Consider the following 27,429-nt stretch of genomic DNA (forward strand, 5'->3'; position numbering starts at 1 on the left):
TGTTAGTTGGTTATAGAACAGCATGTTAGTTGGTTATAGAACATCATGTTAGTTGGTTATAGAACAGCGTGTTAGTTGGTTATAGAACATCATGTTAGTTGGTTATAGAACATCATGTTAGTTGGTTATAGAACATCATGTTAGTTGGTTATAGAACAGCATGTTAGTTGGTTATAGAACATCATGTTAGTTGGTTATAGAACAGCATGTTAGTTGGTTATAGAACATCATGGTAGTTGGTTATAGAACAGCATGTTAGTTGGTTATAGAACATCATGGTAGTTGGTTATAGAACAGCATGTTAGTTGGTTATAGAACATCATGTTAGTTGGTTATAGAACATCATGGTAGTTGGTTATAGAACAGCATGTTAGTTGGTTATAGAACATCATGGTAGTTGGTTATAGAACAGCATGTTAGTTGGTTATAGAACATCATGGTAGTTGGTTATAGAACAGCATGTTAGTTGGTTATAGAACATCATGGTAGTTGGTTATAGAACAGCATGTTAGTTGGTTATAGAACAGCATGTTAGTTGGTTATAGAACAGCATGTTAGTTGGTTATAGAACAGCATGTTAGTTGGTTATAGAACAGCATGTTAGTTGGTTATAGAACAGCGTGTTAGTTGGTTATAGAACATCATGTTAGTTGGTTATAGAACATCATGTTAGTTGGTTATAGAACATCATGTTAGTTGGTTATAGAACAGCATGTTAGTTGGTTATAGAACATCATGTTAGTTGGTTATAGAACAGCATGTTAGTTGGTTATAGAACATCATGTTAGTTGGTTATAGAACAGCGTGTTAGTTGGTTATAGAACATCATGTTAGTTGGTTATAGAACATCATGTTAGTTGGTTATAGAACATCATGTTAGTTGGTTATAGAACAGCATGTTAGTTGGTTATAGAACATCATGTTAGTTGGTTATAGAACAGCATGTTAGTTGGTTATAGAACATCATGGTAGTTGGTTATAGAACAGCATGTTAGTTGGTTATAGAACATCATGGTAGTTGGTTATAGAACAGCATGTTAGTTGGTTATAGAACATCATGGTAGTTGGTTATAGAACATCATGTTAGTTGGTTATAGAACAGCATGTTAGTTGGTTATAGAACATCATGGTAGTTGGTTATAGAACAGCATGTTAGTTGGTTATAGAACAGCATGTTAGTTGGTTATAGAACAGCATGTTAGTTGGTTATAGAACATCATGTTAGTTGGTTATAGAACATCATGGTAGTTGGTTATAGAACATCATGGTAGTTGGTTATAGAACAGCATGTTAGTTGGTTATAGAACATCATGGTAGTTGGTTATAGAACAGCATGTTAGTTGGTTATAGAACATCATGGTAGTTGGTTATAGAACATCATGTTAGTTGGTTATAGAACAGCATGTTAGTTGGTTATAGAACATCATGGTAGTTGGTTATAGAACAGCATGTTAGTTGGTTATAGAACAGCATGTTAGTTGGTTATAGAACATCATGGTAGTTGGTTATAGAACAGCATGTTAGTTGGTTATAGAACAGCATGTTAGTTGGTTATAGAACAGCATGTTAGTTGGTTATAGAACATCATGGTAGTTGGTTATAGAACAGCATGTTAGTTGGTTATAGAACATCATGGTAGTTGGTTATAGAACAGCATGTTAGTTGGTTATAGAACATCATGGTAGTTGGTTATAGAACAGCATGTTAGTTGGTTATAGAACAGCATGTTAGTTGGTTATAGAACAGCATGTTAGTTGGTTATAGAACATCATGGTAGTTGGTTATAGAACAGCATGTTAGTTGGTTATAGAACATCATGTTAGTTGGTTATAGAACAGCATGTTAGTTGGTTATAGAACAGCATGTTAGTTGGTTATAGAACATCATGGTAGTTGGTTATAGAACAGCATGTTAGTTGGTTATAGAACATCATGTTAGTTGGTTATAGAACATCATGTTAGTTGGTTATAGAACATCATGTTAGTTGGTTATAGAACAGCATGTTAGTTGGTTATAGAACATCATGTTAGTTGGTTATAGAACAGCATGTTAGTTGGTTATAGAACAGCATGTTAGTTGGTTATAGAACAGCGTGTTAGTTGGTTATAGAACAGCGTGTTAGTTGGTTATAGAACAGCATGTTAGTTGGTTATAGAACAGCGTGTTAGTTGGTTATAGAACATCATGTTAGTTGGTTATAGAACAGCATGGTAGTTGGTTATAGAACAGCATGTTAGTTGGTTATAGAACAGCATGTTAGTTGGTTATAGAACAGCATGTTAGTTGGTTATAGAACAGCGTGTTAGTTGGTTATAGAACAGCATGTTAGTTGGTTATAGAACATCATGTTAGTTGGTTATAGAACAGCATGTTAGTTGGTTATAGAACATCATGTTAGTTGGTTATAGAACAGCATGTTAGTTGGTTATAGAACATCATGTTAGTTGGTTATAGAACATCATGTTAGTTGGTTATAGAACAGCATGTTAGTTGGTTATAGAACAGCATGTTAGTTGGTTATAGAACAGCATGTTAGTTGGTTATAGAACAGCATGTTAGTTGGTTATAGAACAGCATGTTAGTTGGTTATAGAACATCATGTTAGTTGGTTATAGAACAGCATGTTAGTTGGTTATAGAACAGCATGTTAGTTGGTTATAGAACATCATGGTAGTTGGTTATAGAACAGCATGTTAGTTGGTTATAGAACATAATGTTAGTTGGTTATAGAACAGCATGTTAGTTGGTTATAGAACATCATGTTAGTTGGTTATAGAACATCATGTTAGTTGGTTATAGAACATCATGTTAGTTGGTTATAGAACAGCATGTTAGTTGGTTATAGAACAGCATGTTAGTTGGTTATAGAACAGCATGTTAGTTGGTTATAGAACAGCATGTTAGTTGGTTATAGAACAGCATGTTAGTTGGTTATAGAACAGCATGTTAGTTGGTTATAGAACAGCATGTTAGTTGGTTATAGAACAGCATGTTAGTTGGTTATAGAACAGCGTGTTAGTTGTTTATAGAACAGCGTGTTAGTTGGTTATAGAACAGCGTGTTAGTTGGTTATAGAACAGCGTGTTAGTTGGTTATAGAACAGCATGTTAGTTGGTTATAGAACAGCATGTTAGTTGGTTATAGAACAGCATGTTAGTTGGTTATAGAACAGCATGTTAGTTGGTTATAGAACAGCATGTTAGTTGGTTATAGAACAGCATGTTAGTTGGTTATAGAACAGCATGTTAGTTGGTTATAGAACAGCATGTTAGTTGGTTATAGAACAGCATGTTAGTTGGTTCTAGAACAGCATGTTAGTTGGTTATAGAACAGAATGTTAGTTGGTTTTTGATGGTAATATTAATGTGACAAACTCACACCCCGTGCTGAACTTCCTGGACTAGAATGACTGATGATTAATCCAAAATGGCACCCTATGGGTCCTGGTCAAAAGTAGTGGACTATATAGGGAAGAGTGTGCCATTTGGGGGACAGCCCCTGCAGTGTCAGTGAGTGTCAGAGACTTATCCAAACGTTTTTCCTCAGCTAATGACTGCATCGACGTAGCGCTTAGCTTTTGTCAAGTGTGCAGAAGACAAGGCAACCTCGGGCTAAATTATTTGTAATTAATTAACGTGATTTAGGGTATGCATAAAATAAAACTTAGTCTGAGCCCCCCATATTTCTTCCGCTGATCCAAAGAGTGTGTGTGTGTGTGTGTGACTGCTTGTGAAGTTTTGTTTTCACACTGAATCTAATGAAACATGCTTCTTGCCCCACACGGCCCCGGTCGCCTTGGTCACCGTTGACAATACGCTGGCCGTCACTCTGTGGAGTCAGTTGAGTGGAATCGCAGTCTGGATGTTAGTTCTGGTTCAGAAGAACACATCAATGGGGAACTTGAGATGTTGACCCGATCAACTTTGACGTGTGTCTTTTTTCATTCCCCCTTTTGGGTTTTACACAATGACAAGAAAAAGAGTGGGTGACTGTAGTACGGTTGGGATGGCTGTAGCATTTCAATGGTCATTTCTCTCCCTGTCAAATACAATTAAGTCTGCTAAGTGGCAAAAATCCAGAATATATATATTTGATCTGTTCCTGATTATTATATGAAAATATCCGCCAGAAATGGAATTGAGTTTTCTATGTTTTCTAGAGGCAAAGTGTGAATCTTCATTGGCTCTTTTTCAGCTCCATAATCACGCCTTCCATGATCGGCTACAGAGAAACAAATGATAATTTAGCTCTGCTTGGCTGTGTGTGTGTTGGAAATAAAACGTGTGTGTTGTGACTGGGTATAATTTAGCTCTGCTGTGTGTGTTGCTTTGGCCGTCTGTCTCTATTTGTACAGGACAGATTTTTGGAGGCTAAATATGTCTTGGCTAACAGAGATGGAAGTTGCAGAATTCACATTCGTGACCACCCCCGCTATTACACACACACACACACACACACACACACACACACACACACACACACACACACACACACACAACCATCTCCCTCCCATTCTATCCCAATGGAGCGAGACGCGCCTAACCCCACCATGCCATCCTCCCACCTCCCCTCCCCTCCTATCCACTCCTCAGTCAATCAATCTAAGTGCTAATGAAAAATCCAGCCTAAAACCCCAAACAGCAATCAATGCAGATGTAGAAGCACGGTGGCTAGGAAAAACTCCCTAGAAAGGCAGAAACCTAGGAAGAAACCTAGAGAGTAACCAGGCTCTGAGGGGTGGCCAGTCACCTTCTGGCTGTGCCGGGTGGATATTATAACAGTACATGGCCATTAAGGCCAGATTTTTCTCCAAGATGTTCAAAGATGACCAGCAGGGTCAAATAATAATCATAGTGGTTGTAGAGGGTGCAAATGTCACTTGGCTTTTCATAGCCGGGCATTTAGAGGTTGAAATAGCAGATGCGGTAGAGAGAGAGAGTTGAAAACTGGTCAGGGTTCCATAGCTGCAGGCAGAAGAGTTGAAACTGGAGCAGCAGCACGACCAGGTGGACTGGAGACAGCAAGGAGTCATCAGGCCAGGTAGTCCTGAGGCATTGTCCTAGGACTCAGGTCCTCCACACCTATCCTCTCCCTTCCTCTCCCCTCCTCTCCCCTCCTATCCACTCATCTCCCCTCCACACCTCTCCCCTCCTCTCCACTCCCCTCCCATCCACTCTTATCCCTAGTTTTTCAACCACTTTTTCTCTCACTCATTCTCTTTTTCCAAGCCTCATTGTCTATCAGGGTGGATGGAGACCGAGTCGCTCCAGTGAGTGGGAGGGAAGCCACAACAAGGTGCACCAGACTGGAAATCTGCTTTATGACGATAGACTGTTGGGTAACGGAACACGGTAGTCGCTTTATGATGATAGACTGTTGGGTAATGGAACACGGTAGTCGCTTTATGACGATAGACTGTTGGGTAATGGAACACGGTAGTCGCTTTATGACGATAGACTGTTGGGTAACGGAACACGGTAGTCGCTTTATGACGATAGACTGTTGGGTAATGGAACACGGTAGTCGCTTTATGATGATAGACTGTTGGGTAACGGAACACGGTAGTCGCTTTATGACGATAGACTGTTGGGTAACGGAACACGGTAGTCGCTTTATGACGATAGACTGTTGGGTAACGGAACACGGTAGTCGCTTTATGACGATAGACTGTTGGGTAACGGAACACGGTAGTCGCTTTATGACGATAGACTGTTGGGTAATGGAACACGGTAGTCGCTTTATGACGATAGACTGTTGGGTAACGGAACACGGTAGTCGCTTTATGACGATAGACTGTTGGGTAGCGGAACACGGTGGTAGCTCTATGACGATAGACTGTTGGGTAACGGAACACGGTAGTCGCTTTATGACGATAGACTGTTGGGTAATGGAACACGGTAGTCGCTTTATGACGATAGACTGTTGGGTAACGGAACACGGTAGTCGCTTTATGATGATAGACTGTTGGGTAATGGAACACGGTAGTCGCTTTATGACGATAGACTGTTGGGTAATGGAACACGGTAGTCGCTTTATGACGATAGACTGTTGGGTAATGGAACACGGTAGTCGCTTTATGACGATAGACTGTTGGGTAATGGAACACGGTAGTCGCTTTATGACGATAGACTGTTGGGTAACGGAACACGGTAGTCGCTTTATGACGATAGACTGTTGGGTAACGGAACACGGTAGTTGCTTTATGACGATAGACTGTTGGGTAATGGAACACGGTAGTCGCTTTATGACGATAGACTGTTGGGTAACGGAACACGGTAGTCGCTTTATGATGATAGACTGTTGGGTAACGGAACACGGTAGTCGCTTTATGACGATAGACTGTTGGGTAATGGAACACGGTAGTCGCTTTATGACGATAGACTGTTGGGTAACGGAACACGGTAGTCGCTTTATGACGATAGACTGTTGGGTAACGGAACACGGTAGTCGCTATGACGATAGACTGTTGGGTAATGGAACACGGTAGTCGCTTTATGACGATAGACTGTTGGGTAACGGAACACGGTAGTCGCTTTATGACGATAGACTGTTGGGTAATGGAACACGGTAGTCGCTTTGTGCGATAGACTGTTGGGTAACGGAACACGGTAGTCGCTTTATGACGATAGACTGTTGGGTAACGGAACACGGTAGTCGCTTTATGACGATAGACTGTTGGGTAACGGAACACGGTAGTCGCTTTATGACGATAGACTGTTGGGTAACGGAACACGGTAGTCGCTTTATGACGATAGACTGTTGGGTAACGGAACACGGTAGTCGCTTTATGACGATAGACTGTTGGGTAATGGAACACGGTAGTCGCTTTATGATGATAGACTGTTGGGTAACGGAACACGGTAGTCGCTTTATGACGATAGACTGTTGGGTAACGGAACACGGTAGTCGGCTTTATGACGATAGACTGTTGGGTAATCGAACACGGTAGTCGCTTTATGACGATAGACTGTTGGGTAATGGAACGCGGTAGTCGCTTTATGACGATAGACTGTTGGGTAATGGAACGCGGTAGTCGCTTTATGACGATAGACTGTTGGGTAACGGAACACGGTAGTCGCTTTATGATGATAGACTGTTGGGTAATGGAACACGGTAGTCGCTTTATGACGATAGACTATTGGGTAACGGAACACGGTAGTCCCTGGTCTGGTCTGTAGACAGGGGTCCATTCTTCCCTCCTCATCTCATATCCTTCAAGGGTGTGTGTGTGTCTGTGTCAGCCACCACTGGCCGTAACCGGTATCTTACTGTGCTTACTGCATATCTGACCGAGTGGCGCAGTGGTCTAAGGCACTGCATCGCAGTGCTAGCTGTGCCACTAGAAATCCTGGTTCGAATCCAGGCTCTGTCGTAGCCGGCCGCGACCGGGAGACCCATGGGGCGGCGCACAATTGGCCTAGCGTCGTCCAGGGTAGGGGAGGGAATGGTCGGCAGGGATGTAGCTCAGTTGGTAGAGCATGGCGTTTGCAACGCCAGGGTTGTGGGTTTGATTCCCACGGGGGGCCAGTATGAAAAATACAAAAAATTATGTATGCACTCACTAACTGTAAGTTGCTCTGGATAAGAGCGTCTGCTAAATGACTAAAATGTAAATGTAAAATGTAAATATCTGGGCGTCTGTTCTTCTTTTCTTGCCTGTGATTGGTTGTTTCGATCTTTTCTAGTCTGTGATTGGTTGTTTTGGTCTTTTGTAGTCAGTGATTGTTCATTTTCTCGAGACACATGGGAGTTTCTTTTGTGATATTTTCTTGTAAGGGTGCAATCATAAACAGACAGACCAATCATAATCCAACTGTCATGGTTATTAAAGCTTGTTGGCAGAGCCACGAAAATGTACAGTTCTCTTATCTGGCCCAGAACTCCTGTTCTGACACATGTATTAAATGTTTCCGTATTCTCACTGGAAAAGACACCTATCTGTTCAAGATTTGTGAGACATTATCGTTATAATTTTTCGTCACAAATATATCACAGGAGCTGGGCTAAATCCGTCATACATTCAATCAGAAAAGAAGAAGCTCACTTCACTTCTAATGTTGTGTTGTATAGCATCCTATTGTAAGAAGTTTACATACAAAGCCTGTAGATTCCTTTTGATTGTCATGACAATCAGTCAGCATTGTGATCAATCCATCTGTGATCAATCCATCCATGGGTTCAGAGTGGTGAAGCAATAGGATATACACTGAGTGTACAAAACATTAGGAACACCTTTCTAATATTGAGTTGCACCCCCTTTTGCCCTCAGAACAGCCTCAATTCGTCGGAGCATGGACTCTACAAGGTGTCAAATGCGTTCCACAGGGATTCTGGCCCATGTTGACTCAAATGCTTCCCACAGTTGTGTCAAGTTGGCTGGATGTCCTTGGGTGGTGGACTGTTTTTAATATACATGGGAAACTGTTAAGTGTGAAAAACCCAGCAGCAGTTCTTGACACAAACTGGTGCGCCTGGTACCTACTACCATACCCCATTCAAAGGCACTTCAATATTTTGTCTTGCCCATTCACCCTCTGAATGGCACACCTACACAATCCATGTCTCAAAGGTTAAAGAAGGATTTTTAACCTGTCTCCTCCCCTTCATCTACACTGATTGAAGTGGATTTAACAAGTGGCATCAATAAGGGATCATAACTTTCACCTGGATTCACCTGGTCAGTCTATGTCATGGAAAGAGCAGGTGTTCTTAATATTTTGGTCATTCAGTGTGTATAAGTGTCTACTCTCATGTCTTCTCAATGTTATCTCCTTTGCATCTGCAGGACTAATGACTATAGCAACCTTTTGTTATCTTAGCCCCCTGTTAGACTATCTAAGATAGGGCGGCAGGTAGCTTAGTGGTTAAGAGCGTAGTGCCAGTAACCGAAAGGTCGCTGGTTCTAATCCCCGAGCCGACTAGGTGAAAAATCTGTCGATGTGCCCTTGAGCAAGGCACTTAACCCTAATTGCTCCTGTAAGTCGCTCTGGATAAGAGCGTCTGCTAAATGACTAAAATGTAAGATAATGACTATAGCAACCTTTTGTTATCTTAGCCCCCTGTTAGACTATCTAACATAACAATGACAGACAGCTAGACCCACCATCTGTATCTACCATATTAGTGAGTATTAATGTTCCAGTGTGTACCGTACATCTGCCTGTGTGGGGGTTTCTGCTAGTGTGTGTGCGTGTGTGTGCGTGTGTGTGTGTGTGTGTGTGTGTGTAGGTAGCTCCTCCAGTTACATCATCTCCATCTCCCTCCCTCGCTGTGACAGAAAAGAGAAGTGGGAGGCAGATGTCTGCTGCTGTCTTATCTGCAGCAAGTCTCTTCTCTTTTCTCTCAATCTGTCTCGCTCTATCCCTCACTCTCTCTCTTTCTCTATCCCTCTCTTTCTCTCTCTCTCTCTCTCTCTCTCTCTCTCTGTCTCTCGGTCTGTCTCTCTCTCTTTCTCTCTCTCTGTCTCTCGGTCTGTCTCTCTCTCTCTCTCTCTCTCTCTCTCTCTCTCTCTCTCTCTCTCTCTCTCTGTCTGTCTGTCTGTCTGTCTGTCTGTCTGTCTGTCTGTCTGTCTGTCTGTCTGTCTGTCTGTCTGTCTGTCTGTCTGTCTGTCTGTCTGTCTGTCTCTCTCTTTATGGCGTACTGTAACGGTACAGCCATCAGTATAATGCTGGGCTCAGCAGCCAGCCGTTAGCCAGGCCCTCTCTGTCCCAGGACAGCAGCCAGCCGTTAACCAGGCCCTCTCTGTCCCAGGACAGCAGCCAGCCGTTAACCAGGCCCTCTCTGTCCCAGGACAGCAGCCAGCCGTTAGCCAGGCTCTCTCTGTCCCAGGACAGCAGCCAGCCGTTAGCCAGGCTCCAATGGAATGGAATAGAACAGCCAACTCTGCCCAGACCCAGTGTTCTCTTGCACTCCCCAGTGTGACCAATAAAGTTCAACCAGACCCATCACAGCTCTATTTAATGTTATAACCCTATCAGGCAAATAACTACCATTTACCCACATGTGATGCTGCTATTTGTATCTATGTTCAAGTACATTACACATGGTGTGATGAAGAGCCTACCAGGGGAGCTAGCTAACTCTGCTGCTCCCAAATGTGTCCCAAATGGCACCCTATTCCCTACATAGTGCTCTATGGGCCCTGGTCATAGGGTGCCATTTGGGACACAGACAATAATGAACCCATCTGCAATGCTGTCTGCTCTGCAGCCCAGCCCACTGGCGTTGTGCTCCATTGTTGAACTCAACACACATATGCAAAGAACACATGGATTTACTTGATTAGCGTGGTGGCCATGGCTAGCCTCCAGAAGGGCAGAGCAGGCTGTTGAGCTGAGCTAAATGTGTTACTGCCTGGCAGGCAGGCAGCAGGGGAGGTGAGCCTGGTGGTAATCTGGTTGGCAGGAGCAGGCAGCAGGGGAGGTGAGCCTGGTGCCTCTCACCAGTGGTCCCAGCCAGCGGTCTGTTCCAGATGTTCCCTGTACTATGTGGGCACACTCCTCTGATTGTAATGTAATGAAGTTAGTTATCATGCTGACAGATAGAGGCCCTATTTCATTGTGGAAATTGAGCCAGGCCTATTTTAAGAGGCGAAGTGACATCGCTGTCCTCGTTTAGAACGTGCTTGGAATGCCGTCACAGACCTGGCCTCCTAATATTGGTCCGGTGTCAGACAAGGAATCTCTTTAAATTCCTTGGTGTCAGGTGGCTAAATGGGAACCTGAATAGGTTTCCCACCTTCCCAGCAAGCACGGCTTCTCCGTGTCGTGGCTAAGTGTTTCGGGAACTCACTAACATGTGGCTTTTCGTAGTAGCAACAGTCACATGCACGTTTCACATGTGGCGCTTGTGACGTCCTTTTTAGTCTATTGGAACCAGTCTAGAGGAAGGCTACGCAATCTGCAATGAGGAGGAGGCTTCCTGGTTGTCATTGTAGCGCCAACGATGAGACTCGTTCTAGGCCCACGGCTCTGCAGCCTAGTTGACATGCAGCCAACCAACACCAGCCCTTCCCTCCACCGATCTGATCCCCAGATATAATCACGTTGCCTGGATCAAAGTTTGATATGAGGGTCCTCTACCTGGAGACTCTCTGGCTGCGTCCCAAATGGCACCCTGTTCCCTATATAGCTCTATGGTTCCTGGTCAATAGTGGTGCACTAAATAGGGAAAAGGATGCCATTTGGGATGCAAGCCTCTTTCTGTGGACTGCAGACTGGGCTTATCAGATCCTCTTATTTCTGAAGTGCTGTATAATGGATAGAGAAAGTTTTGTTTCTGAAGTGCTGTATTAGGTTTAGAGGAAGTTGTGTTTCTGGAAGTGCTGTATTAGGTTTAGAGGAAGTTGTGTTTCTGAAAGTGCTGTATTAGGTTTAGAGGAAGTTGTGTTTCTGAAAGTGCTGTATAATGGATAGAGAAAGTTTTGTTTCTGAAGTGCTGTATTAGGTTTAGAGGAAGTTGTGTTTCTGGAAGTGCTGTATTAGGTTTAGAGGAAGTTGTGTTTCTGAAAGTGCTGTATTAGGTTTAGAGGAAGTTGTGTTTCTGAAAGTGCTGTATAATGGATAGAGAAAGTTGTGTTTCTGGAAGTGCTGTATAATGGATAGAGAAAGTTGTGTTTCTGGAAGTGCTGTATAATGGATAGAGAAAGTTGTGTTTCTGGAAGTGCTGTATAATGGATAGAGAAAGTTGTGTTTCTGGAAGTGCTGTATAATGGATAGAGAAAGTTTTGTTTCTGAAGTGCTGTATTAGGTTTAGAGGAAGTTGTGTTTCTGGAAGTGCTGTATTAGGTTTAGAGGAAGTTGTGTTTCTGGAAGTGCTGTATTAGGTTTAGAGGAAGTTGTGTTTCTGAAAGTGCTGTATTAGTGTTAGAGAATGTTGTATTTCTGGAAGTTCTGTGTTTCTGGAAGTGCTGGATTAGGGTTAGAGAAAGTTGTGGTTTAGAGGCTGTGGTGTTCTCCATGGTTTAGAGCCTGTGGTGTTCTCCATGGTTTAGAGCCTGTGGTGTTCTCCATGGTTTAGAGGCTGTGGTGTTCTCCATGGTTTAGAGGCTGTGGTGTTCTCCATGGTTTAGAGCCTGTGGTGTTCTCCATGGTTTAGAGCCTGTGGTGTTCTCCATGGTTTAGAGACTGTGTTCTCCATGGTTTAGAGGATGTGGTGTTCTCCATGGTTTAGAGCCTGTGTTCTCCATGGTTTAGAGCCTGTGGTGTTCTCGATGGTTTAGAGACTGTGTTCTCCATGGTTTAGAGGATGTGGTGTTCTCCATGGTTTAGAGCCTGTGGTGTTCTCCATGGTTTAGAGCCTGTGGTGTTCTCGATGGTTTAGAGACTGTGTTCTCCATGGTTTAGAGCCTGTGTTCTCCATGGTTTAGAGGATGTGGTGTTCTCCATGGTTTAGAGCCTGTGTTCTCCATGGTTTAGAGCCTGTGGTGTTCTCCATGGTTTAGAGACTGTGGTGTTCTCCATGGTTTAGAGGCTGTGGTGTTCTCCATGGTTTAGAGACTGTGTTCTCCATGGTTCAGAGGATGTGTTGTTCTCCATGGTTTAGAGCCTGTGGTGTTCTCCATGGTTTAGAGGCTGTGGTGTTCTCCATGGTTTAGAGACTGTGTTCTCCATGGTTTAGAGGCTGTGGTGTTCTCCATGGTTTAGAGACTGTGTTCTCCATGGTTTAGAGGCTGTGGTGTTCTCGATGGTTTAGAGACTGTGTTCTCCATGGTTTAGAGGCTGTGGTGTTCTCCATGGTTTAGAGACTGTGTTCTCCATGGTTTAGAGGCTGTGTTCTCCATGGTTCAGAGGATGTGTTGTTCTCCATGGTTTAGAGACTGTGTTCTCCATGGTTTAGAGACTGTGTTCTCCATGGTTTAGAGACTGTGTTCTCCATGGTTTGTGTGCCTGTGTGCACTGTACTGGGCGGAGGAGCTTTTACTTAGTGCTTGGTCCCAAATGGCACCCTATTCCCTCCTCTGCTTTTTCAGCCAGAGGAGATGGGGTCCTGTTGATGGTTTGTTATGTAATGTGAGTGTGGGTTGCTGTGTTTTCTGCAGGCAGATTCTTTGTGTTCCTCCCATCAGGCAGGCAGCGCTGGGTTGGGGTGGGCACTGTATTATATAATCGAGAGAGAGGGGGAGAGAGAGAGAGAGAGAGAGAGAGAGAGAGAGAGAGAGAGAGAGAGAGAGAGAGAGAGAGAGAGAGAGAGAGAGAGAGAGAGAGAGAGAGAGAGAGAGAGAGAGAGAGAGAGAGAGAGAGAGAGAGAGAGAGAGAGAGAGAGAGAGAGACTTGAGTAATACTCACAGAGGATGACACAATCTACTGACCTCGGCCGTGGCCTGGTCGTGTCCCCCCTCCCCAGAGTCTTCACAATAACAACACTTTTACAACTAAAGAACATCACCCCTCTATGACTAATAGTTACCATCCGAGGTCCATCCTTGAGGGCTGGTTTGGCTGTTTGTTTTTTAAATGTGGAGGAAGAGGAATGGGTGTTGTTCATGTGTTACTAAGGGACGGGGCAGAAATACCCTGCTGTTCCGGTACCTGTGTGTGTGTGTGTCGCTGTTCCGGTACCTGTGTGTGTCGCTGTTCCGGTACCTGTGTGTGTGTGTGTCGCTGTTCCGGTACCTGTGTGTGTCGCTGTTCCGGGACCTGTGTGTGTGTGTCGCTGTTCTGGTACCTGTTCATGTGTGTGTCGCTGTTCCGGTACCTGTGTGTGTCGCTGTTCTGGTACCTGTTCGTGTGTGTGTGTTTTGTGTGTGTGTGTGTGTGCGTGTATGTCGCTGTTCTGGTACCTGTTCATGTGTGTGTCGCTGTTCTGGTACCTGTTTTTGTGTGTGCGTTAAAGGATGTGCATCTTTCCCTTTCAAGACGTTTCGATACAATCCAGGAACGGTATGTTTTAGTTTGAATCGGCTGCTGATGGAGCTGGGTCTGAGCTGACGTGTGTGTGTGTGTGTGTGTGTGTGTGTGTGTGTGTGTGTGTGTGTGTGTGTGTGTGTGTGTGTGTGTGTGTGTGTGTGTGTGTGTGTGTGTGTGTGTGTGTGTGTGTGTGTGTGTGAGAGATGTATGTCTGTTGTGTGTACTATCTAGACACCTGATCTGAGCCATAAGGGAGACTAGGCATCCACCACCCCACTATCAGATTAGGGGGGGCAATGTAGCCATGTTTTTTGTCTGCCCACTTTGGTTCTGAAATCACCATCACCAAACTAATTATCTTGTCATTTTTGCAGATTAAGTGTTTGAACTAGTAATGTATCAATATTTATCATTTACAAATGGTCTCTATGACATAGCTTGGTTGTCAGTGGCTTCTTTTCTCCACCATCTTTGGCCATGCAGTTCACCTTTCAAAAGTGATTCGTCCTCATGAAATTATCAACTTTACCCTGTATATCTAAAAATGACCGTGTACAGTAGCCTACACGGATTGTTTGAAGCAAAACTACCAAAACTGTTGCTAATGTTGAACCTGAACAATCAAAATAAAATCAATTGTAAACCCCCCCCCCCTCCAGCAGGTGTAGCCAGAGGAGAGATGCGTCTCCAGGGGGCAGGGGTGTAGTGCTGCCGGAGTCTGGAGGAGCGCCGCTCCCTCACTCTTTTCAATTTGAGAATACACAAAGCTGGTAAAACTATTTCTGGAAAATTCACTCTGATATATTCCACTGAAATACCACGTAAAACGATTGAATTACAAACCAGATCAATATGTGTAGCAGCCTAGAGGTAAATGGTGGTTTCTTCCCTGCTTTTTCTGGCGGTGACTAGAATGATGAACTATAGGCTACGTGTGTGCGGTGCAGAGACCCGTCGGAGGCTTGACCACATTGGCCAATCAAAATCCAAATTCACTGTGTGTCTGCCTTGATGTTCATAAAACTCCATGGACCTCCTCTTGCGCAGTGGATCCCAGAACGATGTGTGACCACTTGGTAACAGGGACACCGTTCTGCCGAGGACACCCCAAACCAGAGTGGCCACCGCAAAGCCCAAGGAGCCTGACCCTCTCTGGAAGTTGCTGTAGTCCTGCTTGGGATATTTAGCCTACATTGGCTATTTGGTTGAGACACAGGGCCCATTCTAGCTTGGCACACTATATATACAAATGTATGTGGATACCCCTTCAAATTAGTGGATTCGGCTATTTCAGCCACACCCGTTGCTGACCGGTGTATAAAATCGAGCACACAGCCATGCAGACAAACATTGGCAGTAGAATGAACTTTCTGACGAGCTCAGTGACTTTCAACGTGGCACCGTCATAGGATGCCACCTTTCCAACAAGTCAGTTCTTTAAATTTCTGCCCTGCTAGAGCTGCCCCGGTCAACTGTAAGTGTTGTTATTGTAAAGTGGAAACGTCTAGGAGCAACATAACACTGCTGAACAACTAATCAAATGGCCACCCGGACTATTTGCATTGACCACCCCCACTGCTGCTACTCGCTGTTTATTATCTATGCATATTCACTTTACCCCTACCTAGATGTACAAATTACCTCGAATAACATGTACCACCGCACATTGACTCGGTACCGGTACCCCCTGTATATAGCCTCATTATTGTTATTTTATTGTTTATTTAGTAAATACTGTATTTCCTTAACTCTATTTTCTTAAAACTGCGTTGTTGGTTAAGGGCTTGTAAGGAAGCATTTCACGGTAAGGTTGTATTCGGCGAATGTGACAAATACAATTTTATTTTTGATATATAGGCTACAAATAGCTATACCACGTAGTTGTAGGTCTATTAGACTATGGCCTACTGCAAATTATTGTTGTTTGTTCCTGAACTGGCCTAATGGCAGAGCTATCCTTCAGCTATCCTTTCAGCACCACGAAGGGCGCTCCAATCACTTAAAATGACATCTCGTCTCAGTCACCAGATCTCAACCCAACTGAACACTTATGGGAGATTCTGGAGCGGCGCCTGAGACAACGTTTTCCACCACCATCAACAAAACACCAAATGATAAACATTTTCTGGTGGAAGAATGGTGTCGCATCCCTCCCACAGAGTTCCAGACACTTCTAGAATCTATGCCAAGGCTCATTGAAGCTGTTCTGGCGGCTCGTGGTGACCCAACGCCCTACTAAAACACTTTATGTTGGTGTTTCCTTTATTTCTGCTGTTACCTGTAGATCGTCTTCGAAGCCCTTCAGTCTCTTTAATGATAATTAGAGTTAAATTAGCACACCGCATTGATTTGTTTGCCCCCTACCATTTATCACGCATATGCTGTGGAATTGATGAAGCATTTTTCCTCAACACTGAAATGTGTCCCAAATGGCATCCTATTCCCTATGTAGCGCACTATTTTAGACCAGGGCCTATAGGGCTCTTGTGGGGAATAGGGTACCATTTTGGGATGTATCCTATGTGTGGCAGAACGTCTGGTTCTTATTAGAACAAAAACCTCTCCACCCCACAACACCGGTGTGGGAAGCATCCTCAGTATCATTAGTTACTTTCTACATTGCCTCTGGTGTGGGTCATTTGCCTTGTGCTCCTGTGGGTTGTTTTCTCTGTGCTGGAAACCAACAGTTATCCTTTTTTTTTTTTGTGTTGCAGATAAAATCGAAGAAGCACAGAAAGAACTCAAAGATCCCAAAGCCAGCGCACAGAAAGGTAATGTTGCTTATCGATGAGTAGCGTTCGAAGGAAATGAATGGAATGCTTTCACTTTGAACAGACTTAAGTGTATGTGATGGGGGATTTATTTTCCTCTTGTACTCACAGTAACTCAGTGTTTTATAAAGAACGTACTGTGCCATTTTTACATACCACTGCAATTGCCAGTGTTCTTGGGGAAAATACCGGAAGTGTCTTTTTTACGTGTTAATAGGACAAAGTATTTGTTCTTTGTGCGGTGTGTCAGCGGAGTCCAGTCATTCCATACATTATGGAGATTACATTTTTAACGCAGAAGGAGAAACTGCCTGGATGTTTTCCGTCTACGTTTCAGTCTATGTACCCCTACATCAGTCAATTCAACATTTTCTTGTTTTCTGTATTATGAATGCAAGGAACATTTTAATTGGTCCAATCACAGTAGTCATGAGGCAGATTAATACGAAGGCTTTTTACTTGAAAGGGGTTTATGCTAACGGTAGACAGACAGAGAGAAGAATGGGTCAGATGGTCTTATGGTCCAGTTCCTCTGAACTAGTGGATATAGGTTACATCCCAAATGGCACCCTATTCCCTATATAGTGCACTACTTTTGACCAGGACCACAAAAAAAAAAACATATGGGGGGATTGGAAGTGATGCAGACAATTACATTGATGGAAGTTACAATCTATGTGCAATATTAAAGCTGATCTACCCCCTAAAATAAATAAATGTCCACTATATTGGGTATAGGGTGCTATTTGGGACACACAATAGTCTAAATATGTTATCCTTCCTGCCTTGAAGTCTGTAAGGCTGTGTTCCTTAGCTAGGAAGCTCAGTGTGAGTATGCCAAGGAGATTACTAGACTTGGAGGGTTCCGGAATTTCCTCTATCCAATTAAATCCCCCTGATCTCTGAGCAGTCCCTATACAGTATGTGTCCCCTATGGCACACTAGTCCCTTTTTAGAGCACTACTTTCGACCAGGGCCCATAAGGCTGTGGTCAAAAGCAGTGCACTATATAGGGAATAGGGTGCCATATGGGATACACTCGTAGAAAAGTATTTCCGGGTTTTACCATAGATCAGAGGGCACTGCTTTTTCCAGTGCTGGAAATGGCCCCCTTGTGTGAGTGAGAGAGCTATATTCTGACCTGCTAATTAAGTGTTCTGTGATGTAACAGTTTCTGTAAAGAACATTACGTGATGGCGGACAGGGTTAGCTCTGAACCCAACCCCTCCGCTTACCTGATTCAACAGTACCCTGAGAACTAGGGATGAACCACTCCTTACCTCATCTCACATTCATCTCAGAAACACCCAACTTTATTTTTAGACCGTGCAAGCTATAAGCTTGCACTGACTGGGTCTCCCTTTTGAACGAGGTTGGGTGGGGTTATGTGTTGAAGGGAGAGGATTCGGAACTAACAATATATAGAATGACTAAATCCCCTCTCCAAATACACCAGCTGGTGATGTCACCTGGCCTGTCAATCACAGGTTAATCCCTCTGGAAAGGCAGTGTTAAAAGTAGCTTTACTCTATCAATAGGTGCTGCTACACTAGGATGCTATGACACACCTTTCTTCATTTCACATTAGGATGTAGTGCAGATAATTGATTTATAAGCTCATTTAATTGACACATTTGCATACTCTAACAACACACATGCACTACCTATTTAATGTATTCATATGTAATGTGTTTCCAATACCATTGCATTAAGGTAAATATCGGAGAACAGCTTTTATTAATCTATCCTCAACTAATCCACCTCATCATGATGAAAGGGAAAACGGTAAGGGATGGGTTTGAAAAGGGAATGAGGAAGAGAGGAAGAGAGAGAGAGAGAGAGAGAGAGAGAGAGAGAGAGAGAGAGAGAGAGAGAGAGAGAGAGAGAGAGAGAGAGAGAGAGAGAGAGAGAGAGAGAGAGAGAGAGAGAGAGAGAGAGAGAGAGAGAGAGAGAGAGAGAGAGAGAGAGAGAGAGAGAGAGAGAGAGAGAGAGAGAGAGAGAGAGGCAGGTGGTGGGAGGAAAGGGTGGGTTTAATACATTCTGTATTGATGCGTGGGCCTCAGTGGCTGCAGACACACAGCTAGCCCGGCTGAGGAGCACTTCCAGAGCCCTGCAGACACACAGCTAGCCCGGCTGAGGAGCACTTCCAGAGCCCTGCAGACACACAGCTAGCCCGGCTGAGGAGCACTTCCAGAGCCCTGCAGACACACAGCTAGCCCGGCTGAGGAGCACTTCCAGAGCCCTGCAGACACACAGCTAGCCCGGCTGAGGAGCACTTCCAGAGCCCTGCAGACACACAGCTAGCCCGGCTGAGGAGCACTTCCAGAGCCCTGCAGACACACAGCTAGCCCGGCTGAGGAGCACTTCCAGAGCCCTGCAGACACACAGCTAGCCCGGCTGAGGAGCACTTTCAGAGCCCTGCAGACACACAGCTAGCCCGGCTGAGGAGCACTTCCAGAGCCCTGCAGACACACAGCTAGCCCGGCTGAGGAGCACTTCCAGAGCCCTGCAGACACACAGCTAGCCCGGCTGAGGGGCACTTCCAGAGCCCTGCAGACACACAGCTAGCCCGGCTGAGGAGCACTTCCAGAGCCCTGCAGACACACAGCTAGCCCGGCTGAGGGGCACTTCCAGAGCCCTGCAGACACACAGCTAGCCCGGCTGAGGGGCACTTCCAGAGCCCTGCAGACACACAGCTAGCCCGGCTGAGGGGCACTTCCAGAGCCCTGCAGACACACAGCTAGCCCGGCTGAGGGGCACTTCCAGAGCCCTGCAGACACACAGCTAGCCCGGCTGAGGAGCACTTCCAGAGCCCTGCAGACACACAGCTAGCCCGGCTGAGGAGCACTTTCAGAGCCCTGCAGACACACAGCTAGCCCGGCTGAGGGGCACTTCCAGAGCCCTGCAGACACAGCTAGCCCGGCTGAGGAGCACTTCCAGAGCCCTGCAGACACACAGCTAGCCCGGCTGAGGAGCACTTCCAGAGCCCTGCAGACACACAGCTAGCCCGGCTGAGGGGCACTTCCAGAGCCCAAAACACGAAGCCTCATCTGTGAGAACGAGCTGTTAGAGACAAAAGGCAGCGAGCAGTAAAGGTTGGCTAGAGTTGGTGTTGAGGACAGAGGTTTTACTGAACGGCCGACAGACACAGACAGCGATTTGCTGCTAGCCTTAAAACCATTGATGCACAGGTAGAGTAAAGACATTTATCTTTCTGGTAGAAAGACAGATACTTAACACAACTGGTTATGTAAACATTGCTGTGGTGGTGGTGGTGATGATGATGATGTTGATGATGAGTTTTATTTTGTGAGATACCCTAATTGATTATCATGCTCTGAATATTTTGTGCAAGATAAAAATAAACTTGGAATATGCCTGCGTACTAAATTCTTTGGATGAAACTGTCAGAAAAATGTGAGAGGAATTCCATGCATTGAGGAGTGTTAACTTAACCAACTTCACTTCCAATTGATCAACAAACTGATGCTTGGTAGCACAGTTGGCAGGGTGGTTTCTTCTAACACAGACCAAAGCCAGATTGTTATCTGGTTGGTGAATCTCAATGCAGTGAATCATGTCTATTCTCAGGGAAGATGTCTATTCTCAGGGAAGATCCTCATAGCATATGGGAATATCTTTCATTTTGAAGAAACTATCAACTTTATCGGAAGATTTTAATATTATTTCAATGTTAATGCTAATTTCTCTTTTGTTTGCTTCACAGGGATCAATGAGTGTGGTCGAACAAGTGCAGATAACATAAAGGGACTGAAGAGGAAAAAGGTTGTGACAGAGAACCAGCTGAAGAAAATACCCAAATCTCCCGTGAAGAAGCCCTTGCAGTCCAAGACCTCCGTGGCAACACTCCAAGGTACCTTGTCCAAGGAAGCCACACTCTCCTGCTCCTACCCCGACAGCCCCTCTCGGAACCCCGCCAGCTCACCAAGCCGGAACAGAGATACGGAGTACGTCCAGCCTGTTGCTGAATCCTCCGAGGGAGTGACATCCTCCATTGACAATGATAGGCTAAAGCAGAGGGAAGTGTCTTCCTCAACGTCTCTTGATCCGGTCAGTGGTAAAGAGGGGTCTGCCTCTGGTGTTGGGGAATCTGAACAGCTCAAAGACAGTAAGAGCGGCGAAACGGGCTGTGAAGGTGAATCTTCTTACCATGCCAGCGCTCCACTTGAGGTCTTGCTCAAGGCTATGGAACCAGACTTCAGCTCCTTGGCAGAAAGAAAAAAATATGTTCCAGTCACATCTGTTGGAAAACCAAGTCAAACGCTTTCTGCCCAGTTTATTAGTGAATTGAATGCTATGCCAGCTGTACATTTTGGACTCCAAACTCAGCCTGGCCATATGCAGACTTACTTTGTAAAGAAACAAGAGAACTACACCACCATGCAGTCCTCCACCCAGGCTATTCCCTTGCAGAATTCGCAGCATGCTACACAGTATTTCAGCAACCGGGAAAAGCCTGTCCTACAAATGAGCTTCAGTACTGGGCCCTCCGCTATGCATACTCATGCACCTGTTCCATCTGGCTCCAATTCCTTGCCCAAGAGCCAGCCACCGGTGGTGCACACATGCCAGTCCCTATCTGCCAGTGTCCCCAGTACCATTCAAGTCCCTGTTACACCTGGTTACAACCAAGTCCAGATGGCCACAGTTGTGAACTTTGGTCTTGAACAGATGTGTAGCATCTCCGCAAAGCACCAGAAGCCTAAGAAGCAGGGGAAATATGTGTGTGAATACTGCAGTCGGGCATGTGCAAAGCCCAGTGTGCTCCTCAAGCACATCAGGTCCCACACAGGAGAGCGACCCTACCCATGTGTTACATGTGGCTTCTCATTCAAGACCAAGAGCAATCTGTACAAGCATAAGAAATCCCATGCTCACGCAATAAAACTGGGGCTTGTGGCACGTTCTGACTCTGGAAGTGGGTCCCTCTCCGTGGAGTCTGACAAAGCACTCGGAACACATTCAGATGTAGAGGAAAGCGGGGACAGTGACGAGGGAAGTAGCACAGCGGACCCGGACCCTGACTCGTCACAAAGCAGTGTTGCAGCGTTCTCTGAGAGCAGTTTGCAGAGTGCAGGCACAACACAAGGCAACCACGGGGATGAAGGAGACCCATCGGCTGTTTTTGAAACGCTTAAACCAACGACGAGTCAGAGGGGCTACGAGTCCAAAGGGACAGCTGGCCTCCCGAAAGTAGTCGTCTATCCTGTCAATGTCTCGCCTCAGCGGGCGGACAGTCCAAGAGTCACAGACTCTACCCCTGAGCAGGCCACTGCCCAAAGGCAAAGGGACTTCCAAACGGCACATCTGAGATCAAGCATCACCGTCCTATCGTCCTTGAAAGAGGTGGATTGCACAAGCCCCCTGCAGGATGCAGGAAGTGAGGATGAGGATCAGCAGTGTAGGTCCCCACCAGGAGGCGGACATGGTCAGCTTCAGAGGCAGCAGGCCACAGACATTTCTCAGCAGCAGCAGGGCAAGTGTCTGCTTAGTCCCCGCAGTTTAGGCAGCACAGACTCTGGGTACTTCTCACGTTCTGAAAGTGCAGACCAGGCCATGAGTCCCCCGAGTCCCTTTGTGAAGCTAACCCCACCAACAGACATGGATGTCACCAAGAATGCACTTCCTAATCTCCCTGCAGTGGTTGCCACTGTTATGAATGTGGCTTCCGTGGAGAAGCCACATGTTGTGCAAGGACAAATGCGTCCACCGTTAGAAACAAAAGCACTCTCTCTCGAGGAGCGGATCTCAAAGTTAATATCGGACAATGAGGCAGTGGTTGACGACAAACAGCTGGACAGTGTCAAACCAAGAAGGACTTCTCTTTCCAGGAGAGGTAGCATAGACTCCCCTAAATCTTATATATTTAAAGACTCTTTTCAGTTTGACCTTAAACCAATGGCGAGAAGGTCAAGTTCCAGCTCAGACATACCCAAGTCCCCATTCACCCCCACAGAAAACTCTAAGCCATTATTTCTTCTATCTGTACCCAATCAGTATCCACCAATGGACTGTTTACCAATAACAAGAAGTAATTCTATGCCCACAACCCCAGGGCACTCGGGTCTTCCACCAAACGTTAACCAACAACCCCACCTACTACGGATCTGCCAGTCTTTTGATGACAAAATTAGTTCCTTAAACGATGATGTGTTTTCATCTGCCCCCTCTACCCCAAATCCAGCAATACATTCTCGTACCCTTGTACGGCAAGTAGCAGTGGAGGATTTCTCCACAAGTGAGGTCCTTACCTCAGTCCGTTCCATGGACGAAGGTTACCATGGTTCTAGCGTTTCCACTGAGATAATGCAAAGGAGCAGGTCTTTTGAGCATGCACGAGACCCAAACCGAAAGCCTCAGCAGAGCAAAGGCACAATGTATGAGTGTGAGACCTGTCGTAACCGATACCGAAAACTAGAAAACTTTGAAAATCACAAGAAATTCTATTGTTCAGAGCTTCATGGTCCGAAAAACAAACTGGTGTCTGTCAGAGAGACTGAGCTGGATGTTTTTCAGCGTGGCATGCAACAGCCATCACTCCCCAGAACAACAGGTATTTCAGGTATAATGGACCAACAGCAATCAATTAGAAAAAGAAGGAAAATGAAGAGTGTTGGTGACGATGATGACCAATCACCAACTGACACCAATCCCCCATGCTCTGTCAGTTTTGATTCTTGCCAACTATCAACAGCCAGTTCAGGTCGGCCATTTTCTCAGCACTCTATCATGGTTGATCTACTGCCTAAAAGCAACCCACCGCAAATACCTCAAATTCAACTAGTAGCAAGAGGTACAGATGCAACAGAATCAAGACTGTCACCGATCAGAGAAACCCAGGTTAACACCTCTGGTAAAGAGAGAGGCGACCTTCAGAGGCAAGGCAGCGGTACATCAGTTATCAGACACACCAACTCTCTAAGCAGGCCCAATTCATTTGAGACCTCTGAATCTATAGACCGAGCCTCTCCTGTTGATTTCATGGACAAAGATGGCCATAGCACAGGAAAAACTAAGGCCGACGCTACAGCCAATCTTTCATTAGAGAGCTACCATGAAAAGATGTCCACACCTAAATGTGCCGACCAGGGAGGGATGGGAAACCGTGTCGACCGCACATTAGCTGCAGTGGCTGAGAGCTGCGCTGCTGTCCAGCAGTCTCGCCTGGTTCGCCAAAACAACATTCCTGAAATCCTGGTCACAGAGGAACCTGATCGGGAGCATGATGGTCATAGCACTGAGCAAGGGGAAAAGGCTGCAGATACATTCAACTGGCCCCAGAGGAGTGAGAGCCTGTCCAAGCTACCCACAGAGAAGCTTCCACCCAAGAAGAAGAGAATTCGTCTGGCTCAGATGGAGCACTCCTCTGGAGAATCCAGCTTCGAGTCCTCACTGTCTCGTAGCCTCAGCAGGGACAGTAGCCTCTCAAGATGCTCCAGCGTCTCAGCCTCCTTCGACCGGGACGAGCCATCCAGGTCAGAGAGCCCCTCCAGAGGAGAATGTGTCAACAAAATCTCTGAGCTTCAAGGGCTACCAATAGCGTTCAACACCCTGGGGGTCCCTGGCATGATGAGACGTGCTGCCTCAGAACAGATCCGTTGCACTCAACCCTCAGTGGAGATCTCTTGCGACTATCGCAGCAAGTCCTTCGACTGTGGCAGTGTGTCTCCCAGCATGTCTCTGCCACCCAACAGGTCAATGTCACCAATGGAACTGCCAAAGAGTGCTCAAACCTCCTCGTCTCCGCATGTACCGCTCATTGAAAGGCGAAGGGGGCCATTGGTTCGCCAGATGTCTTTAAAGATTGGGCCGGAGAGTCGGCAACATGTCGGGAAGCATTCCATTGCTGTCCAGAGGCTCCCCACTGTATTATCTACATCGCAGCAGAGGCCTCAACATATGCAACAGACTGCCAACAATCCTCCCATTGCCCAACCTTTTATTTTGCATTCTGGAGAAAGTCTCTTGCAGCACAATGAAAAAATGGTGCAAAGCATTAACCTGGGCACCCAAAGTCAACTGCCTCAAGTTCATGGTCTTCCGCACCCTTGGCACCTAACATCGAGGGTTCGGACATGTCAAAACCTACAGCAATCTGTGGTTCATGTCGTGGTCGGCCGAGAAGATGCCCAGAGCAAGTCGGCTGACTCTCAAGACAAGAAAAGCTTTGTGCCCAAGTACCAACTGCAGTGTCCTGCTCTGAGATCAAGCAAAGCGTACTCTTTCACACAGGGTACTCAGACAACCTTGCCAGTCATAACAATACCCATTGCCAACCGGATGCAAAGTGTTTCAAAGTCTTCAAATGTTCTCCACAATGTCTATGTGGCACATCCGTGTCATCAGATTGTAGGGAATAAGACACAATCGATAGTATTGCCTGTAGGTCTACAAAACGACCCACCTTCTCAAAACCAGCCAGGTGCTCCCCAATTGCCACAGATCCTGATAACCCATGAGCAGATGCACCCTTCACCCTCTGTGGCCAGTAAAGGCAGCCTCTACAACCTTCAGGCTGTAGATACGGACACAAATACTGTACCAGATATGAACAAGGACAGGCCTCCAGCAGTAAAACACGGTTTAGTTTCCAATACCCAGAACCATATTGGTGAAACTCAAAGAGCTCCCTCCCTGGGCTCCTTACACTGCACCCAGAAAATGGCAGCTGTGACCCTCTGCCCACAACAGGAGCCCATTGCCTCAAGCAAGAGAATGCTCTCCCCTGCCAATAGCTTGGACATCGCCATGGAAAAACATCAGAAGCGAGCAAAGGATGAACATGGTGCCGCATGCCTCACTGACGGCAGGTCAGTCAACTACCTGAACTCCAAGATGGCAGAGGTGACTAGGCAACGGAAGCTAATGTTAGTCCGGCAGGTGTGCGCCACTGAACCAGCAGACAGTCCCATTGAAACTGAGGCTCCGCCACTGCAACACGAGAAACCAGAGGGTGAAAAGGACGTCCAGACTCCTAATAACTGCAAGACTATGACACCTGAAAGCACCGGACAGGATGAACCATCTACTGTAGTTGCTCAGGAACAGCCAAGCTTTGCATTAACCACCGCTCCAGGAAGTCACATCTCCTCGGTGCCAGCGAACGCCTCCCTGAAGCCTCAAGACAAGAGCGAGGAACAGAAATGGCCCCCCGCCAAGTCTCCCATTAGGCCCTCAACTTTCCATGGACAGGTGAAACTGGCCTCATCTGTATCTGTGGTCAACACACGAGACAGCCACCGCCTGTCTTTCCCCAGCCTGAAAACTACCACCACCTTCACCTGGTGTTACCTGATGAAGAGGAAGCCTCTGCATGTTCCACAGATGGACCAGAAGATCTCGGCCTACTCCACCTGGGCAGTGAGCCCCAACAACCCCAACCCACTGGGCCTGCCCACCAAAGTGGTGATGTCTCTCTTCAACTCCAAGCAGAACTCAAAGAAAATACACTACACAGAGGCCATAACGACAAGTATGAAATCAGACATCCTGGCCTATTCAAGCAAGCTGAAAGACATCATGCCTAAGGTTAGAACCAAACATTTTGCACATTTATTTGTAGAATTATCTGTGTTAAATGTTCTAACCCTTAATCCAATCAATTTTATCCATAATTGATCCATGATAGCAATTTGTGAAGGGCTTGTTATCACATTATCTTTTCTTTCTAGCTATTTTCTCAAATCAACTCACTCCCTTTAGGTCCTAAAGCCTCAGAAGTCTCTAACAACTGAGAATAACAGCAAAGTGAAACCTGAGACTCAGTTGAGCAGTGAGTCGGACAAGGATTCATCCTCATCCAAACTAGAGCCACGGAGAGTCAAGATATTTGATGGAGGGTATGTATCCCAGCCATACACAAATATTTCCCTAATTAGATTTTTAATAATGCAAGGATTTCAGTTGTAATAGGTTTTTGTGCACTGATCGTTTCTCACCTCTTCTGTCAACCGTGCAGATTCAAATCTAACGAAGAGTATATGTATGTGCGTGGGCGGGGTCGTGGTAAATATATCTGTGAGGAGTGTGGGATCCGCTGCAAAAAGCCCAGCATGCTGCGTAAACACATCCGCACCCACTCTGATATACGTCCCTACCACTGCACCCACTGCAACTTCTCCTTCAAGACTAAAGGTCAGTGCTGACGGCAGCAGTAGCGTTGGTCTGGTTTATAATAAAATGAATCAATGGCTGTTACAGTACATTACCAAAAGTATGTGGACACCTGCTCGCCCGAACATCTCATTCCAGAAATCATGGGCATTAATATGGAGTTGGTAACCCCCTCTTTGCTGCTATAACAGCCTCCACTCTTCTGGGAAGGCTTTCCACTAGATGTTGGAACAGTGCTGCGGGTTACTTGCTTCCATTCAGCCACAAGAGCATTAGTGAGGTCGGACACTGATGTTGGGCGATTAGGCCTGGCTTGCAGTCGGTGTTCCAATTCATCCCAAAGGTGTTCGATGGGGTTGAGGTCAGGTCTCTGCAGGCCAATCAAATCAAATGAAATAAAAAAAACACGTGTTTAGCAGATGTTATTGTGGGTGTAGCGAAATGCTTGCGCTTCTAGCTCCAACAGTGCAGTAATATCTAACAAGTAATATCTAACAATTTCACAACATATACCAAATACACACAAATCTAGTAAGGAATGGAATTTAAGAATATATACATATATGGACAAGCAATGACAGAGCAGCATGGACTAAGATACAGAAGAATATTATAGAATAGAATACAGTATATACATATGAGATGAGTAGTGCAAGATATGTAAACATTATTAAAGT

The 27,429-nt window shown here is 45.5% G+C and overlaps 1 protein-coding gene across 1 annotated transcript in view; it reads left to right on the forward strand.

The window, feature by feature from the left end:
• LOC121586783 (zinc finger protein 40) overlaps nucleotides 1–27,429 on the forward strand; it is a 96,560-nt gene that overhangs the window by 55,258 nt on the left and 13,873 nt on the right. The window contains exons 3-6 of the mRNA XM_045214552.1: nucleotides 16,562–16,618; nucleotides 20,346–26,167; nucleotides 26,342–26,478; nucleotides 26,598–26,773. Of these exons, the coding sequence (XP_045070487.1) occupies nucleotides 16,562–16,618; nucleotides 20,346–26,167; nucleotides 26,342–26,478; nucleotides 26,598–26,773 (6,192 nt within the window). The remainder of the gene's footprint in view (nucleotides 1–16,561; nucleotides 16,619–20,345; nucleotides 26,168–26,341; nucleotides 26,479–26,597; nucleotides 26,774–27,429) is intronic.

Source organism: Coregonus clupeaformis, unplaced genomic scaffold (genome assembly GCF_020615455.1).
Source record: "Coregonus clupeaformis isolate EN_2021a unplaced genomic scaffold, ASM2061545v1 scaf0277, whole genome shotgun sequence".
NCBI classification, from domain to species: domain Eukaryota; kingdom Metazoa; phylum Chordata; class Actinopteri; order Salmoniformes; family Salmonidae; genus Coregonus; species Coregonus clupeaformis.